An 18,008-nucleotide genomic window follows, 5' to 3' on the forward strand; every position below is an offset into this window, starting at 1 on the left:
GCAGCTCACCAAATAGCCGTATGGCGACCAAAGAGATGGTTTCTCGGGGCACTCACTGGAGACAAAGCAACCACAGCCATCCAAGTGCTGCCATCCTCAGTTTATTATGCTGACCAGCCCTGGGAGGACTGAAGGAAGTCCTCTGAGTGACCAAAGGACACCTGCCAGTCCCTGTCCTCCCCTGCCCGCTGAGGCCCAGCTCTGCTTGGATGCCTGCCCTCCTCCACGGGCTCTAAGGGTGCCTCCTAGCTGGTCTACACCAATCCCAGTAGTCTCCTGTGATGCTGTTCTGGCCAATGAGATGAAACAGAAAGTCTGTTGTGGGGTTTCTGGGAACAGTTTTCATGATTAAAAAAAAAAAAAAACATCGTAGAGACACAGGACAATGTAATTCCTCTTTTGATTTCCTTTTGTTCCACTGAACAGGCACTGCTTGTGGATGTGATGGCAGGAGCAGAGGCAGCAATCATGAGCGTGAGAGGACAGCTGGCCCAGGCCAAGTCAACAGGCTGGAAATGGCACAGCAGAAAGAAGAAATGAATCCAGAACCTCAATGAAGTTCTGAGTTGCCAAAAAAACCAACCCTGGAACCATCCTAGCTGTAGAATTTCTCCTTCTAGCAAATGATACATCCCTTCACTGTTGAAGGCATTTCCAGTCAAGTCTTCTGTTACCTGCAGCTTGAAGCATTCTAACCAAAGAGAACCCACTCCTAGATTCTTCCTGGATCTGGTTTGTAAGAATTACTCAGACTTAATGACTTTGATCCGTGAAATGATGGAGAAACACCTTTCCTGGGCTAAAAAGGGAAGAGGTACCAGCTCTCCCCTTCTGTCCCAAACCCAATGGCTTTAGCCCAAAGGGCAGAGGAAAAAGTGCAGAGCAGACGAAGCCCAGGAGCTTGAGCACTGGATGTGCTGCATTTAAATTCCAAGTGCCACCTATCTATTCACAGGGGCAAACCCCAACCCACATGAGATGTTGGTTACTTTATGGTTGCTTAGCAACCAGTGATCACCTTTCTCCTGTACTGCAGTGCCCAGCTTTACTTTTGGGGGGCCTCCTCTACCCGATTCTCAGCACAGTTAGCTCAGAGAGGTCTGACTTCTTCCTACCTGATCAGGATACCCCATCCCTCTGGCAACAGTGGATGGTTCAGAACTAGGCACACGACCTGAGCCAGTCCAATGAGACTCCCCCTCAGTCCTTGCAGGGCAGTCTGCGAAGGGTGAAGCCAAGACAGCGAGAGGCAGAGCCAAGAGCGGGAGAATGGCTCAGGCTTAAAAGCACAGCTGGATCTCGGCTTTTCAATTCCACAAGCCAGTGAATTTCTCTCTTTCTTTTCATTATCCAGCGTAGCTTGGTCTTCTGCCCTACCTATCCAAAGGAATCTTAAGTAAGGCAGTTCCCCCACGAGGGACACTGACCCAGACTCTGGGAATTGGATTCAGCTTGCACCCCTCTCCAGACCATGCGTTGAGATCGAGGTGCATTTCTTACGTATAACATGGTAGATTGTAGTAGTGATAATACGGTTTCCCATAAAATTCCTTGTTTCCTTTTGGTGATGGAGCCCCTCTTTCTTCCAGGGAGCTGCACCATGTAGTAGAGATGAGGTTCAATGAATCTTCCCTCCCACACACACCCAAAGAGTCCAAGATCACGGCCTGTCCAACTGGAACTAATCCATTCAGAGCGGCTGGTTTAGGGGCGAGCACATGACCCAAACTGGGCCATTCATACTGCTTCATGGGACTTTTGCTGAAACGCATGGAGGAAAGGGTCTTTCTTAAAAGGATGCTCTCAGCTTGGCATTGCTGGGGCCATGTTTGCCAAACCGGGGGAGGCCTTGAAGAGAAGGACGCAGCACAGAGGAAAGCGGGGCACAAATGTGCATCCTCGTTTTCCAGAGCCAGCCTCTGCCAAAGCGTCACCCTTTATACTCCCAGACGCAGGAATCTTGTTTAGTGTAAGCCAATTTGAGTTGGATTTTTGTCACTTCCTATCAAGACTCCTAATGAATGCATTCAATAACAAATGCAGCAACACCAGCAAAGATCAGCACTTGTGAGTGTCCCCGTGGTAGATACTGTGATAGGCTTTTCTCATGAATAATCTCTAATTACCCATTGAGGACACAACTCCCATCTTACAGATAAGGAACTGATGTTCAGAAAAGTGTCCTAACACATCCAAGGCTATCTACAAGGTAGCCACTAGCCTTTGTGAGAATCAGGAAAAGTGTCCCCTCTCAGAGGAGGCCTCCGAGGGGCACATGGTTAGGTGGATGGGATCTCAAGGTCTCTATGTACATTGGAGAGAGAGGAGAGCCCTTCCCTGAGCCAGACACAGACCCATGCCAGGGTGCATGGCCTAGGAGTTCGGTGTGGGCTGAGTGGCAGCCCCCCAACCCCAGGCAACCAGGCACCTTGGTGCAGGTCACACTCATGCACCTGAAGGACGCCCCAGCTGCCCAGACCCAAATGACCTCACTCATATGTTGTACAACCAAGCCTGGAATTTCAGTCCTCCTCATCAGTTCCGGTCCAGACAGAGAAACACAACCTGTAATAGGATGTAAATATATTAAAAGATGCATTGCAAGGAATTGGCTTATGGGATTCTGGGAGCTTGGAGGCAAGTCCGAAGTCTGAAAAGGAAGCTGGAAATTCCCAGGCAGGAGGTGACGCTGCGGTCTGGGGGCAACACTTCATCCTCCTCCAAAATCCTAGTTCTGCTCTGAAGGCCTTTCAGCTCCCTGGATGAGGCCTGCCCACATCCTTGAGGATAATCTCCTGTACTGAAAGCCAACTCATTGTAGATGTTAGTGGCATCCAAAGACCTTCCCAACAGCACCTAGGTTCATGTTTGATGGGTTTACTGGGGACTGTCACCGGCAGAGTTGATGCATAATGAATGCAGGTGGTCTCACCACTCAAATTCCTCTCCAGGAGTCTCCAGCCCTCATCTTCTGGTGTGGGGCCATGGCCTAGACTCGCCTGGCAGGGTCCTGGTTCACCCTGCCTGCCCCAGCGTAATTAGCAGCCCCCTTTACACTTTCAATAATGTCTCATTTGCATTGTGGAAGACAGCATAGAAATTCCTTAAAGACCTAGAGGCAGAAATATCATTTGACCCAGGAATCTCATGACTGGGTATACACCCAAAGGAACAGAAATAATTCCACCATAAAGGCATGCACGCAAATGCTCACTGCAGCACTAGTCACAGTAGCAAAGACATGGAATCAACCGAAGCACCCATCAATGACAGACTCGATAAAGAAAACGTGGTACATATACACCATGGAATACTATGCAGACATTGAAAGGAATGAGATCATGTCGTTTGCAAGGACATGGATGGAGCTGGAGGCCATTATCCTTAGCAAACTAATGCTAAGGATAATTGGGTGGAGGACACAATCCCACAAGGTGCTGTCCCTTGCACGGCCACGGTAGAGGGAATGAAGAGGCTCCTCTGCATTGGAGCCCTGGCTCCTGTTTCCCACGTCCCTCCTTGGTGCATAAATAGGTCAGCAGCCAGCTCCACACCTCCCAGCTCCAGAGACAGCAGGGCCGAGTGTGTGCGGCGTCAGAATAGGTCAGGAGCCAGCTCCACACCTCCCAGCTCCGGAGACGGCAGGGCCGAGTGTGTGCGGCGTCAGAATAGGTCAGGAGCCAGCTCCACACCTCCCAGCTCCGGAGACGGCAGGGCCGAGTGTGTGCAGCGTCAGAATAGGTCAGGAGCCAGCTCCACACCTCCCAGCTCCAGAGACGGCAGGGCCGAGTGTGTGCGGCGTCAGAATAGGTCAGGAGCCAGCTCCACACCTCCCAGCTCCGGAGACGGCAGGGCCGAGTGTGTGCAGTGTCCGTGAAGAATAAGTCATTCACTGAATTATTGAAGAAACACACACGGAACGCTGCCCTTGAACTGGGAACACGTGGAGGCTCCTGTTTGGTTCCTGCCTTTCTGCAGCTCACACTCTTAGGGGAAGCAGGTGGGCAGAACGGATGCAATGCCTCACACCCAGTGCCCTGCACAGGGAAGAGAGGGAAAGCCCGGGAAATTTCTAGCCAATTGCAAGATGCACGGATCCCAGCCCCAGTGAAACTTAGGATCCGAGGTGGTCACAGAGGGAAGCCACTCACTGCTGTCTTCACAAGCACAGCTGCAGGAGCTAAGGCTGCAACGCTGCCACCGCCATGCTGCTGTCTTGGGATCCACTAAGCGCACGTTAAGGCCGTGCTCCCAGGCTGAGCTCCGGAAGAAGAGCAACACACCATTTTTGCTTGACTCCACTAATGGGCAACCTTGAAACCGAAAGACTGGCTTTCCTTGACTTCTAGGCCAGAAGGCCCACTCCCGGGCCCGGGAGAGATGAACAGGCATCCTTGGCATAGGCCGCAGGCCCCACTGGGAAAGTGGGTTCTCTAACCCCATGAGGGCTGGGTTGAAAGTCGGGCCCCGCCATTGACTGGCTGTGTGCCCCAGAACCTCCGTTTCCTCCTCTCTGACGTGGGAAGACTATGGCACGAGCCCGGGAGAGGATTCGATGACGTGACACTTGGAGACCACTTGGCAAAAGGTCTCACCCTATTTGGGCTTTCCAGGGGCACACATTGGGTGGCTTGAAACCACAGAAATCGATTCTCTCACAGCCCTGGAGGCCAGAAGTCCAAAACCAATGTATCTGCCAGGCTGTGCACCCACCAAAGGCTCCAGAGGAGGCTTCTTCTGCCTTTGCCAGCTCCTGGCGGCTCCAGGCATCCTTGGCTCACAGCCACGTCACTCCAGTTTCAGCGTGGCCTTCTCTCATATCTTAAATCTCCCTCTGTCTTTCTCTTACAACATCACCAGTCACTGGATTTCAAGCGCAGCCAGATAATTCAGGGTCATGTCCTCTCGAGATCCTTAACGTGATTACTTCTGCAGCGACATCATGTAGAGCTTTTTCCAAATAAGATCACAGCCGCAGGTTCCCAGGATCAGGACGTGAACACGTCTTTTGGGTGAACACCACTTAACTCACTAGCAGCACTCAGCAAGCGACTCTCAGAAACGGGGGCTCTGAGGACAGCGGCTGTTAGGATTCAGTTCTCTGCCTGTCTCTACCCTCCCTAATTCTAGGGAGAAACTTCATGTACTCTGCAAACCCTAGGGCTCCCTAAAGCTAGCTGAGGTCTCTCCTGCATAGAATTTCACAAGGCTTAAAAATAAAGCTGTACAAACGTGTAGATATGAAAAGTCGCGGAGAGGGTGCCAGCTTTTTGCTATTGGTGGTGGCGGTGTTTTACTTTTTCTCTCTTAGGGAAAACAGTAGGATGGAGTAGAAGAATGAGTTTTCTGGCTGGGCGCGGTGGCTCACGCCTGTAATCCCAGCACTTTGGGAGGCTGAAGGGGGTGGATCACAAGGTCAGTAGATCGAGACCATCCTAGCCAACATGGTGAAACCCTGTCTCTGCTAAAATACAAAAAATAAAAAATAAAAATAGCTGGGTGTGATGGCATACACCTGTAGTCCCAGCTACTCAGGAGGCTGAGGCAGGGGAATCGCTTGAACCCGGGAAGTGGAGGTTGCAGTAAGCCTAGATCGCACCACTGCACTCCAGCCTGGTGGCGGAGTAAGACTCTGTCTCAAAAAAAAAAGAAGAATGAATTTTCCATCAAAATGGACAGACTTGGTCCATGGTCAAAATGGACAGCCAGCCCAGGTTTGCGTGGTGGTTCTCTAAGCAGAACCCAAGCCCTGCTGACAATGTTCTCTTCTGCCTCCGGGGTCCAAGCCACCATCCTGTCTCCTCTGAACCACTGTGGCTGTCTCCTAACTGTTTCTCTGCTTCACTCGTCCCCTGCCGCTGTATGTCCTTGACGCAGTAGCCAGAAGGGGCTGGGAAGACTGAAGTCAGAGCACGGCTCTCCTCTCTCTCCAGAACCTTCCATGGCTCCCCATTTCACTCAGAGTCAAAATCAAAAGGTCCGTAGATGCCATCATGGCCCGATTTCTTTCCCTCCCACTACCTCTCTGCACACCTCTTCTGTCACCTACCTTCTGATGCTGGCCCCGATGCCCTGCCTTCCAGCCACTGGCCCTCTTGTTCTTCCTCAAAAACCCCAGGTACGGTGGCACCTGAGGGCTGTGGCACTGGCAGACACCCCATTATCCCAGCAGGCACTTCCAGAAGTACCCTCAGCTCTCTGCACCCACTCCTGGTGTCTTTGCTCAATGGTCTCCTTCTCATAAAGGCCTTCCCTGCTCATCTTGCTGAAATCTGCAACCCCCTTTCCTAGCCCTCCAGATGGCACTGAGCTACTCACCTGCCCCGCATGCCACTCACCGTAGAACACGCTCTACCACGCACATGTGCAGACCCCTGCCCCTCGCCTCCTCCCACTGGAAGGCGAACTCCGGGAGGGTGGAGACGTCTGTCCGTCTATCCCCTGCTCTATTTTAACCATCTGGCAAAGCAAGCACGCTCAGCGCAGTACTTATCAGGAGGCAGGGAGCAGAACAAGTGTTCTGGGACTGAATTCCTGGTGGAGGAGGAACAGAAAATAAACACGTAAGCAGACAAGTAAGACAATCGATGGGTGGAAAAAGTACAACAAACAAAATAAGAGTAAGGCTGCTCCAGGACAAGGAGCTGGGCAGGGGGCCCCTGAGTAGGAGGCAGCCTAGTGGACGCGTCAACCATGAGCAGCCATCGGTCAGCCACGAGGAGGCTGGGGACGCAGCCTCCTAATGTGTCAGCTCTGAAAGCTAACGACTGTGCCTGCGTGTGCGCACGACATGCATGAGCCGGAAATGCAGCTCCGTAATTAGATTATATATGTCTGTGTGTATATATGTGTATGTATATGTATGTGTGTATAATACACACACACGTGTACATATATAACCTATATATAGGTTGTATATGTGTACAGTATACACATAATGTGAATATATGTGTATTATATATACACACACACATATATGTACACATATATAATCTATATATCAGAGAGACTGACCTGCCAGCAGATGGACAGACATTTGTCAGAGGGGACAGAGTGGACATTTGTCAGAGGGGACAGAAAGTGCCTTTATTCCTGAAGTTGGTTTCTCAGCTGCCAGGGCAGTGGCCAAGCCCTTCCCCAATCTCACCTTATGAAACAAGGGTGACAGGCATTCAGGGATAGCAAACCCATCTTTCCTATCCTATTTTGGGCCCTAGAGAAAAGTGTAATTGTGCATTTAAATTGTCGTTTGGGATAACGGGAGCAGAGCACACAGCTATTGGAACCACAGTTTCTCTTCACGCTATCACATGAGGCTGGAACCGGAACTATATCCGGGAGACTGCGGAAAGTGGGAACGGAGTTTCAGATCCATGCTGGAAGAACAGGGAAAGGCTCCCGAAGGGCTCCGGGTGGCGTCTGCTGCTGAGTCAGCAAAGGACTTGTCCTGGACACAGGGGCTGTGGGAGCTGAGCACGGGACTTCAGGTCCTGCTTCGCCTCCTTCTCACAAGGAAGAAGCTGTCCACTGCTCACTCCTGGTTAAATTCAAGGAAGAAGGGACACACAAGTGTAGCAGCCCTACAGAAAAGAGAAAGACTTGTAAGTGATGCTATTAGTAAACCATCTTGCCTTGCAGCCTGTGAAGACAAATGAATTCAACAAATAAAAGTCAACTAACCAGAAAGTTTACAGACCAGTGAATCCCAAAGGGCTAGCATTATGTGCCCGACTGGGTTCTCAGAGCTTACTGAGTTATCTCACTTAATCCCTACCCCAAATCTGATAAAGTAGGTGTCATTGTTCCCATTTTACAGCAGAGGAAACAGAGTCTCAGAGAAGTTAAGTAACTTGCCTGGGGTCACACAGCTGAGGACATGGCTAAACGAACACACATTAATACCTCTCACATTGCTTCTTCCACCATTTCCTCCCTGTTTTTGGCTCTGAAGGATCCCTTCAGACACCATCACGGGGAATATCAACATGATAGGAAAGTGGCAGCCTCGCCCCAGGCTAGGAGTCCCTGAGCAAAGCCATCGGCCATGACTTGATCGTCACCTGGCTACGGACAGGAGAGCAGAATGGGGCCCCATTCTGAAAGTCAGGCTCCACCACAAGTACCGACTGTGCCTGCATCTCCGTGGAGAGCAGGAGGCCAGGCGTAGGTGCCTGAGCCCCTGGGGGAGTGGACTGGTGTTGGTTCCAACCCCAGTAGCCCCGTGGCCTGGGTCTAGCGACTCGGACTCCCCAGCCCCGGTTCCTCATCTCTGAAATGGAAACGTTCTCTGGACCGGCTTCCCAGGGTGCCTGTGAGCAGGCAGTGAGCTGCTTCCTATCAAGGCTTAAGGCAGCACCTGTCGAATGCTCTGTCAGCCTTGGCTCTTGTTAGCCTTTTCATTATTTGCTTGTTCTGATTCTCAGCTTGTGTTACTGTGTGCCTGACACCGACATGTCCCCAAACTCCTCCCCACAAATGTCACATTCCAGTGCCTCTCCTTACTGTGTTCTCTCCTTCCGTTCCTATTGCATTTCAACAGCAATGACAGCTACTCATCACTGAGCACTTGTTTGGTGCTTGGTATTGCGATCAATGCTTCCGAGTGTGTTACGACATCATCCTCATCGTGCCTTGGGAAGTGGGAACTCTGCTGGTCCCATTTTACAGATGAGAAAACTGAGGCAAGGCTATTAGAAGTGGCATATCTGAGGTCACAGGGCTAGAAAGTGGAAGAGGGGGAATCAGACCCACGCATCTGGATGGTTTCCTGCCCTGCTCATCACTGTGGTGTCGGGCAGCTCACGTGTTTGGTGAGTGGCCGCAGACTCAGAGTCCACCTAAGGTGAAAAGCAGGAACAGGATTCCTTCTCATTTCTTTGTAAGGCAGAGCCAGGCTCGTGGGTGTCCCCGCTTTGTCCCTGAAGGGACAGCTTCTCTGTGTCATCTTTGCCTCCTCTGTCACCTATACAGGGGCCGCAGGCCTGTGACGAGCTGACCCACTCAGCTCCCAGAGCAGGCAAAAGAAAACGGTCCCAGGGTACAGGAGGGAACCTGAAAGAAAACAGATGGGAAGGTGAGTGAGTAATTAAATCAGCACATCCCAAACAGCTAAGGGAGGGGACAAGGAGCAAAGCAATTAAGGCCAAGTATGAAGTCTGAACTCACAGAATGGGCACGTGCTTCCGATAAACCCTCCACTCAAGCTGCTGGGAATACAAACACCAACCAAAACAACACACGCGTATGCTCTTTTATGTCCTGTTTCTGGAATTCTGTGATGTCTCTTTTCTCATAGAATTCTTCCAGAAACAGCCCAGTACAGAATTACAGGTTGAAGCACTGTCAATAGGGGCTAGCTCTGCCCCAGGTTAAGGGTTAATTTGTTTGAGTTTCAGAGCAGGCAGGAGAAGCTCTCCTGGATTTTAAACAGATAATGTCCTTATCATGTAAGAGCACTTAGATAGAAGGTTGGCTTTGTCTCTTTAAAATATATATATATATATATATTATATATATATATGATGATGTTTGTTGTTATTGTCGTTGCAGTTGTTGCAGAGATGAAAAAGAAATCTGTGTCTTTAAATGAGGAGGGGCTGCGTAAGGAGGCTTGGGCAGCAAAAAGGCTAATACACTGTGGAAGAGAAGGAGTTTAATCTAATTTAGTTGGAGGGTGTCTGTCTGCGGTGTTGTTTTTTGGAGTGTGGGAATAGAGGCGGGAAGCTGCCCCCTTGAATGGTCCCTCCTGAGCCAGGAGCAGTGGGGAGCCAGTCGACGCCAGCGATCCAAAGCCCGGCCTTGAAAGAGGATTAAATCAATGCTCTGATTTGCAATTCACACTAATGCACCCCGTGGAACCTTTGGTAATATTTCAAACCACATTTCAAGGGAAATGGCCATAAAATAGCTGCCTAAATTGCGCCGGAGCCACGTCGGACACCCCACTCACCCGCTTTAGGATGGGGGTGCTTTGGGGTTCATTTCTCACCTTCCCCACCCCTCCACATCTCACCACCAGTGTTTTTAAGCAGAATTAAAACTTCTGCGCCTGTTGAATTCGCTGCAACTTGCATGGCCTTTCTGGTGGAACAAAGTGTGTTTTCTTTGCTAAGTATCACTTCAGATCACTAAAGGTATTTTCCCTGGAGAAAAAGATGGGGGTACGCCACGGGCAGCATGCCTACTTGATCAGAAAACATAATTTTCTGTGCATGTTTTATACCTGATAAGCTTCTGCAGAAACTTGATACTAGATGAGGTCAGAGAAAATAAGGCCTATTCACATCAGACCTCTCTGCATGTGAAGCAATTATTGGTAAATAGATCAGTTTTCATTCTTATACTTGAAGGTAGAATTGGAAATGTCCCGGACTAAATACAAAGATTGACGACCCGAGAAGACGAGAGAAGAAACACAAGAATCACTTAACGTGGATCCTCACACTTGAATGTGTCAGGAGAGCTCATTCAAGCAGCAGTTACTGAAAAGGCATTACCACAGCCTGAACCACTTTCTAGCTCAACCCTCACCAGCACGATTTCTGTTTATGAGCTTCCTTCCGCTTCCACGAGTTTACTCTCGCAATCAGCTTGTAACATGCTAAGCTTATGGTTTAATTTATTTCTATTGCTGAAAGACTCAGTACTTTTTTATCTTAAAGAGATTATTTGGGTTTTCTCTAATCCCATTTCAGAAAACCTCGCACAGTGTTTATAATTTCCATTGACTATTACATAATGAGAAAAGATACAACTTTGATTTTTAGCAATATCCGTGTCAAAGTACTTTATACTTTTGACTTTGTGAGTTTAAATGGAATGAAACTGGGCCTCTCTTTCAAATCCCCTCCACCTCCAAAAAATATTTAGTTCTTGTTCAAAACACTGCCTGACTCCTGAAATATTCTCTTTCAAAAACCTCATACTTTCCCTGGTGAACGTTTGCAAGAACTTGAAGGTAGATAGTGTTTACTGATAGCTTTCTGATAGACAGATATTTTTAGGTGGTTGGGGGTAAAAACATATTCCTTGCCTCTGCACGTTATGTGAAATCATGTTTAATTATAAAGTTTCATTAAAAACCTTTGCTCAAAATTTTAGAAGCCTAATAAGATTTCCATTAATTTAAACATATCACTATTCCCACGACAGCTCCAAAGCTTTCTTTTCCCTCTTTCATCCATGGTTAAATATGTAAATAAAATGTCTAAAGTCATTCTTCAAAGAAGACAAAAGAAAAAAGAGCTGAGGGAAAGACAGCCATAAAATTCCTCCCAATTCTCCATAACATTTGCCAGAGGGGGGTCGGTTGCCAGCCAGGGCTGAGCAGCGGGGGACCCCGGCTGCTCCTTAGACTCACACATCTCAAATCCCACACACAGGAAAAAAATAAAATAAAATATCTTTTCAGCTGGGGCCATCAAAAGAGCCTTTTCATTTATTAGTTACAGACTTATCTTCCAGTTGCTGATTTCTCAGAACCCTCATTTCTCTATAATAAAGTCTATTTGTTGGTTTCCATCTCAGCTGGACAGGGTGAAGCACTTCTGCCTACATTTTTATAAAAAAAGAGAGAAAAAGGCAATCTGAAGTGGTTATAGCTAAAATAATGGGCCTGAACACGGCTGAATTAAAACAGCACAGAAAAGATCAATTAGGAGGCACTTTCTCAAATACTTCACACCCAGCTCCTGGCGTTTGGCTCTCGCCCTTGCACTAAATATTTCCAATAGCTGCTGAGGGAGAGACACTAAAAAGGAAAAGAAGGAAAATGGGGCCCAGGAAGGACCTTTGCAAGGAAAATTCTAGAAAAGCCAAGTGATTTCCGCTGAATCAATTTTAATTTAAAGGTTCTGAAAATTACTCACTAGACAAAAACAAAACAAAAAAACCCACTATCATAATAAAAATGACATTCTTTTAAAAATGAAATCATGCGATTTTTCACTTGGGAAATAACACAGTTGAAGGTGGTGTTCTAACTGCCCGGAGTTTCTACCTTCTTTTTCACTTTCTCCCTCACCCGACTTCCTCCAGCACCTCCCAGTGAGACCCAGGGCACCCAGGGACAGGGACTCAGGGGTGGGTGCCTGAACCTGCCTATTATTTCTGGGATTCTGGGCGCTCAAATATCTGTTGAGCGGATGAATGAATGAGTGGAAAGGTGAGATTTCCCCAAGTTTCTTACCGCTGTAAAAATTGTGGGGCTTGTTTTAATTAAAAGCCAATCCTCTCCGAGGAAGTGGCCCACTTCTGCACGGCGTGCAGAAAGCTGGTCAGTGACGGGGGTTCCTGGCGGGCCCCCTCTCCTTCCCGGGCGCTTCCTAGGAAGACCTTGGCCCGTGCGCAACGTCCCCACCGCGAGGGCCCGTGCAGCCGCCCCCCAAGCCGGGTGGAGCGCCGCCAGCCCGGGAAGCCCCAGCAAGGCCTCCGGTGATGTCCGCACACCCCACCCTGCTCCGTGGAGTTAACCTCAAACGGGCAGGGGGGAAGCGAGGCCGGTGGACGCGGGACTCGCTCCTCTGACCTCTCACCGCTCCCCAGACCCCCCGCCCCGGAGGTAGCGGGAGATTGCACACGCGATCCTGGGAGTTTCCGAACTTTGAAAGATCGTGACCCGGAGAGACCCTGGGAGGAGAGGGCCGCCCACCTCCTAGGGGTGCTGTTTATTTAAGGGTCAACCCAGGACGCTACGGGAAGCACCTGGCGCATCCTTGGGAACCGTGGGGCTTGGGGGATGGGCGCCCACCGCGAACGCCCTGGGCGGGGAAAGGGAATGGGGAGGGGACGTCCTGTCCTAAGTGACTCCGTCACGGACCCGCCCCAATCCGAAGCGGGTGAGCTCAGAGGACCGGCCCAGGACGCTCCTTCTCCACTTTCCAGGAAAACCGAACGGCGTGCGCGCCTCCGCGTCCCCGCGGGAGCTGGAGGGTCCCCGGGCAGGCGCTAACGCGCTCCTCCCACGACCCATCCCATCACACCCATCCCACCCCACTCCGGGTCCTCCCACGGAGCTGCAGCCAAGGAGGGCCCTGGCCGGGCACATCACTCGCCAAATCACATAAATACCCCACGAGCGAATGACTTCCTATAATAAATAAACTCAGCCGCCGAGAAGGCATCTCCAGCCCTGCTGGCGCGAGGCCCCAGCTCTGCGGCTTTGGAGGGGGCGGGGGTCACCGCGGTACAAACCAAGCCCCCACTTCCCGCCGGGTGGGAGGCGGTGTTCAAAGTCCCGGGACGCTTCCCGCCCCTCCCCCTCCCCGCCTTCTTAGAGGAGACCTTGGAAGAGCGGCCCTAAAATCCGGATTCTCAGAGCCCCTCCCCCTCCCCTTAGCTCGTCTCTTTGAAATTTCAAAGCAAACCCCTCCTCGGAGCCGGGAGCCTGGAGCCCTGGGCTGCTAGCGGCTCCCCAGCCTCGGGAAGATGCGGGCAGGTTTACAAGCAAGGGGCCACTTTATGGCCCAGGCTATAAAACGCAAATCCCACCTCTCTTTGAAAGCGCCCTCCGCCCGGGACTCACCATAAAAGGAAGAGAAGATGCGCCCCGCGCCCCTCGCCGCGGACAACCCACCCCCTTCTCCCGCCAGTCCCCGAACTTCCCGTAACCTCGGCGTCCTCGGGGTTCCAGGGACCATCTCGGGGACCGCCAGGAAAGGGGCCGCCGGCGGAAAGGGCAGCGAGAGGCAAAGTTGGAGGCCAGGCAGAGAGAGGGCGAGGAGATGCGGGCGGGACTGCCGGAGAGGGTCGCGGCGCGCAGAGCTCCGCGCGCCAGGCGGGCTGTCCCGGGGCTGGCGGGCGACGCGGGCGGGACTCGGCGCTGCGCCCCCCGCGGGCTGGGCTGTGGGCGGGGGGGTATCGGCCCCCGCGGGGCCCGGGAGCCCGCGGCGGGGCGGCGGGGCGGCGGGGAGGAGGGCTGCCCCGGGCCGCTGCGCTTTCTCATGCAAAGCAGTGGCGGGGCGGGGCGCGCGGCCCGGGGGCGGGGCCTGTCAGCGCTCTGCTTTTCTGCCCCCATTTGCCTTTTTGCGAGTCTTCTCATCCCGGGACGCAAACCTCGAAACAGCTGCCGGCTGGGCCCGGCCGAGGCCAGCGCAGGGAGGGAGAAGCCGCGCGGGCCGCGGGGGCGCCGCGAGCTGGTCCGGCCTCGGTGCGCCCGCGCCGCCCGCCCGCTCCAGACGCGCCACCTGGGCGCTCCAAGAAGAGGCCGAAGTTTGCCGCGGCCGTGAGTTGGAGCTCGCGCCGGGCCGCTGCGCCAGGAGCTCCGGGGGCTTCTCTCGCTTCCCGGTATTGTTTGCAAACTTTGCTGCTCTCCGCCGCGGCCCCCAACCAGGCGGACGCCGGGCGCGGAGAGCCGAGCCGGGGCGCTGTGCTCAGCGCTCGGGCCAGGCGGGGCGGGCATGGGCGGGGGCCCGAGCAGGGGTAGAGAGCGGGGGCCAGCAGCAGCCCGTGCCCGGGAGCGGCGGCGCTGAGGGGCGCGGAGCTCCCCGCGAGGACACGTCCGACGCCAGCATGCAGCGCCCGGGCCCCCGCCTGTGGCTGGTCCTGCAGGTGATGGGCTCGTGCGCCGCCATCAGCTCCATGGACATGGAGCGCCCGGGAGACGGCAAATGCCAGCCCATCGAGATCCCGATGTGCAAGGACATCGGCTACAACATGACTCGCATGCCCAACCTGATGGGCCACGAGAACCAGCGCGAGGCGGCCATCCAGCTGCACGAGTTCGCGCCGCTGGTGGAGTACGGCTGCCACGGCCACCTCCGCTTCTTCCTGTGCTCGCTGTACGCGCCGATGTGCACCGAGCAGGTCTCCACCCCTATCCCCGCCTGCCGGGTCATGTGCGAGCAGGCCCGGCTGAAGTGCTCCCCGATTATGGAGCAGTTCAACTTCAAGTGGCCCGACTCCCTGGACTGCCGGAAACTCCCCAACAAGAACGACCCCAACTACCTGTGCATGGAGGCGCCCAACAACGGCTCGGACGAACCCACCCGGGGCTCGGGCCTGTTCCCGCCGCTGTTCCGGCCGCAGCGGCCCCACAGCGCGCAGGAGCACCCGCTGAAGGACGGGGGGCCCGGGCGCGGCGGCTGCGACAACCCGGGCAAGTTCCACCACGTGGAGAAGAGCGCGTCGTGCGCGCCGCTCTGCACGCCCGGCGTGGATGTGTACTGGAGCCGCGAGGACAAGCGCTTCGCCGTGGTCTGGCTGGCCATCTGGGCGGTGCTGTGCTTCTTCTCCAGCGCCTTCACCGTGCTCACCTTCCTCATCGACCCGGCCCGCTTCCGCTACCCCGAGCGCCCTATCATCTTCCTCTCCATGTGCTACTGCGTCTACTCCGTGGGCTACCTCATCCGCCTCTTCGCCGGCGCCGAGAGCATCGCCTGCGACCGGGACAGCGGCCAGCTCTATGTCATCCAGGAGGGGCTGGAGAGCACTGGCTGCACGCTGGTCTTCCTGGTCCTCTACTACTTCGGCATGGCCAGCTCGCTGTGGTGGGTGGTCCTCACCCTCACCTGGTTCCTGGCCGCCGGCAAGAAGTGGGGCCACGAGGCCATCGAAGCCAACAGCAGCTACTTCCACCTGGCAGCCTGGGCCATCCCGGCGGTGAAGACCATCCTGATCCTGGTCATGCGCAGGGTGGCGGGGGACGAGCTCACCGGGGTCTGCTACGTGGGCAGCATGGACGTCAACGCGCTCACCGGCTTCGTGCTCATCCCCCTGGCCTGCTACCTGGTCATCGGCACGTCCTTCATCCTCTCGGGCTTCGTGGCCCTGTTCCACATCCGGAGGGTGATGAAGACGGGTGGCGAGAACACGGACAAGCTGGAGAAGCTGATGGTGCGTATCGGGCTCTTCTCTGTGCTGTACACCGTGCCGGCCACCTGTGTGATCGCCTGCTACTTTTACGAACGCCTCAACATGGATTACTGGAAGATCCTGGCGGCGCAGCACAAGTGCAAAATGAACAACCAGACTAAAACGCTGGACTGCCTGATGGCCGCCTCCATCCCCGCCGTGGAGATCTTCATGGTGAAAATCTTCATGCTGCTGGTCGTGGGGATCACCAGCGGGATGTGGATTTGGACCTCCAAGACTCTGCAGTCCTGGCAGCAGGTGTGCAGCCGTAGGTTGAAGAAGAAGAGCCGGAGAAAACCGGCCAGCGTGATCACCAGCGGTGGGATTTACAAAAAAGCCCAGCACCCCCAGAAAACTCACCACGGGAAATATGAGATCCCTGCCCAGCCGCCCACCTGCGTGTGAACAGGGCTAGAGGGAAGGGCACAGGGGGGCCCGGAGCTAAGACGTGGTGTTTTTCTTTTTCTTCTTCTTCTTCTTTTTTTTTTTTCATAAAAGCAAAAGAGAAATACATAAAAAAGTGTTTACCCTGAAATTCAGGATGCTGTGATACACTGAAAGGAAAAATGTACTTAAAGGATTTTGTTTTGTTTTGTTTTGTTTTGTTTCCAGCAAAGGGAAGCGCCCCCAGTGAAGTAGCCTCTTGTGTAACTAATTTGTGGTAAAGTTGTTGATTCAGCCCTCAGAAGAAAACTTTTGTTTAGAGCCCTCCGTAAATATACATCTGTGTATTTGAGTTGGCTTTGCTACCCATTTACAAATAAGAGGACGGATAACTGCTTTGCAAATTCAAGAGCCTCCCCTGGGTTAACAAATGAGCCATGCTCAGGGCCGACCCCCAGGAAGGCCACAGTGCTGGGCGGTACCCTGCAGAGGAAAGATGGGACCTGGGGCCCCTCCCGCCCCAGTGGACTTGGAGTCGCTTAAAATAGACTCTGGCCTTCACCAGTAGTCTCTCTGCAAGACAGAAACCTCCATCAAACCTCACATTTGTGAATTCAAATGATGTGCAATACATTTTTTTTTCTCTTTCCTTGAAAATAAAAAGAGAAACAAGTATTTTCCTGTATATAAAGACAACAAAAGAAATCTCCTAACAAAAGAACTAAGAGGCCTGGCCCTCAGAAACCCTTCAGTGCTACATTTTGTGGCTTTTTAATGGAAACCAAGCCAACGTTATAGACATTTGGACTCTGATTTGTGGAAAGGAGGGGGGAAGAGGGAGAAGGATCACTCAAAAGTTACCCAAAGGGCTTATTGACTCTTTCTATTGTTAAACAAATGATTTCCATGAACAGATCAGGAAGCACTAGGCTGGCAGAGACAAACTTTGTCAGTGTATTCTCTTCACAGTGCCAACAAAGAGTGCTTTCTGCTTGTATGTATTTGTAATATATGATATTTTTCATGCTCCACTATTTTATTAAAAATAAAATATGTTCTTTAGTTTGCTGCTAGTCCCTGGTTCATGGTGAGGTTTCCCTTCTCTGTGTGTGGGGAGAATACAGGACACTCTCTCCCTTTGCTTTTTAAGCAAATTCTGGGGGTGTGCTTCTAGCCAGAGAGTACTGGTTAGTTATCTATATAAGATTGCAGATCAGAGGATTCCAAGATTGGAAGAATGATTCACTTGTGAGTTTCAGAGGAAATGCAGGCAGGCAATGTGTGAAGTTGGAAGTCGTTTCTGTGACTGTTGGTAGCTGGACGTGAGGGCTTAGTTGTAGACACACGTCACCAAGGAGAGCCTCACCACTAAACATGGACCCACTCATGAGCCTGGATTAGCCTGTTTTAATATATTCAGAGAGTAGAGCCAACCGATTAGGAGAATTAAATCATTTGTATTCAATTGACCTGCTAGCCTCAAATGGTATCTAGACAGAGCTGTATACATCAGCTCGAAGTGTGCTGGCTTTGCAGTGACTCTGAACCATGAAGATATTTACAAAACAGATTATAGACCTGGACGGGATAAAATACCTGCTCAGGGTGGTGAATCCTTAAGAGGAAGTTAAGCAGCTTTGGAACTTCATGGTACTTGGTTCTTCTCCAGGGTTTGCTGTTAGAACTGGGTAGCTGTAAAGAACTGGCCCAGGTCTGCTGGTCAAAGGCACAGCTACACTCAAGTTCCAGCCAGAAGGAAGCAAGGGCACAGTACA

At 52.3% G+C, this 18,008-nt stretch overlaps 1 protein-coding gene and 1 long non-coding RNA gene across 2 annotated transcripts; one reads left to right on the plus strand and one right to left on the minus strand.

The window, feature by feature from the left end:
* Positions 1-85: 85 nt before the first annotated feature.
* On the minus strand, positions 86-8,793 carry LOC126930553 (uncharacterized). The gene is made up of 3 exons (XR_007717618.1): positions 8,503-8,793; positions 6,339-7,580; positions 86-509 (listed from the first exon to the last, which is right to left on the minus strand). It is a non-coding gene; the product is annotated as an uncharacterized LOC126930553 (long non-coding RNA).
* Positions 8,794-14,030: 5,237 nt separating this feature from the next.
* On the plus strand, positions 14,031-17,306 carry FZD10 (frizzled class receptor 10). The gene has a single exon (XM_050747698.1). It carries the CDS (start codon positions 14,509-14,511, stop codon positions 16,252-16,254), a length of 1,746 nt encoding a protein of 581 aa, XP_050603655.1. The 5' UTR covers positions 14,031-14,508; the 3' UTR covers positions 16,255-17,306.
* Positions 17,307-18,008: the final 702 nt, after the last annotated feature.

The sequence above is a fragment of the Macaca thibetana genome, chromosome 11, assembly GCF_024542745.1.
Source record: "Macaca thibetana thibetana isolate TM-01 chromosome 11, ASM2454274v1, whole genome shotgun sequence".
Taxonomy (NCBI): Eukaryota; Metazoa; Chordata; class Mammalia; order Primates; family Cercopithecidae; genus Macaca; species Macaca thibetana.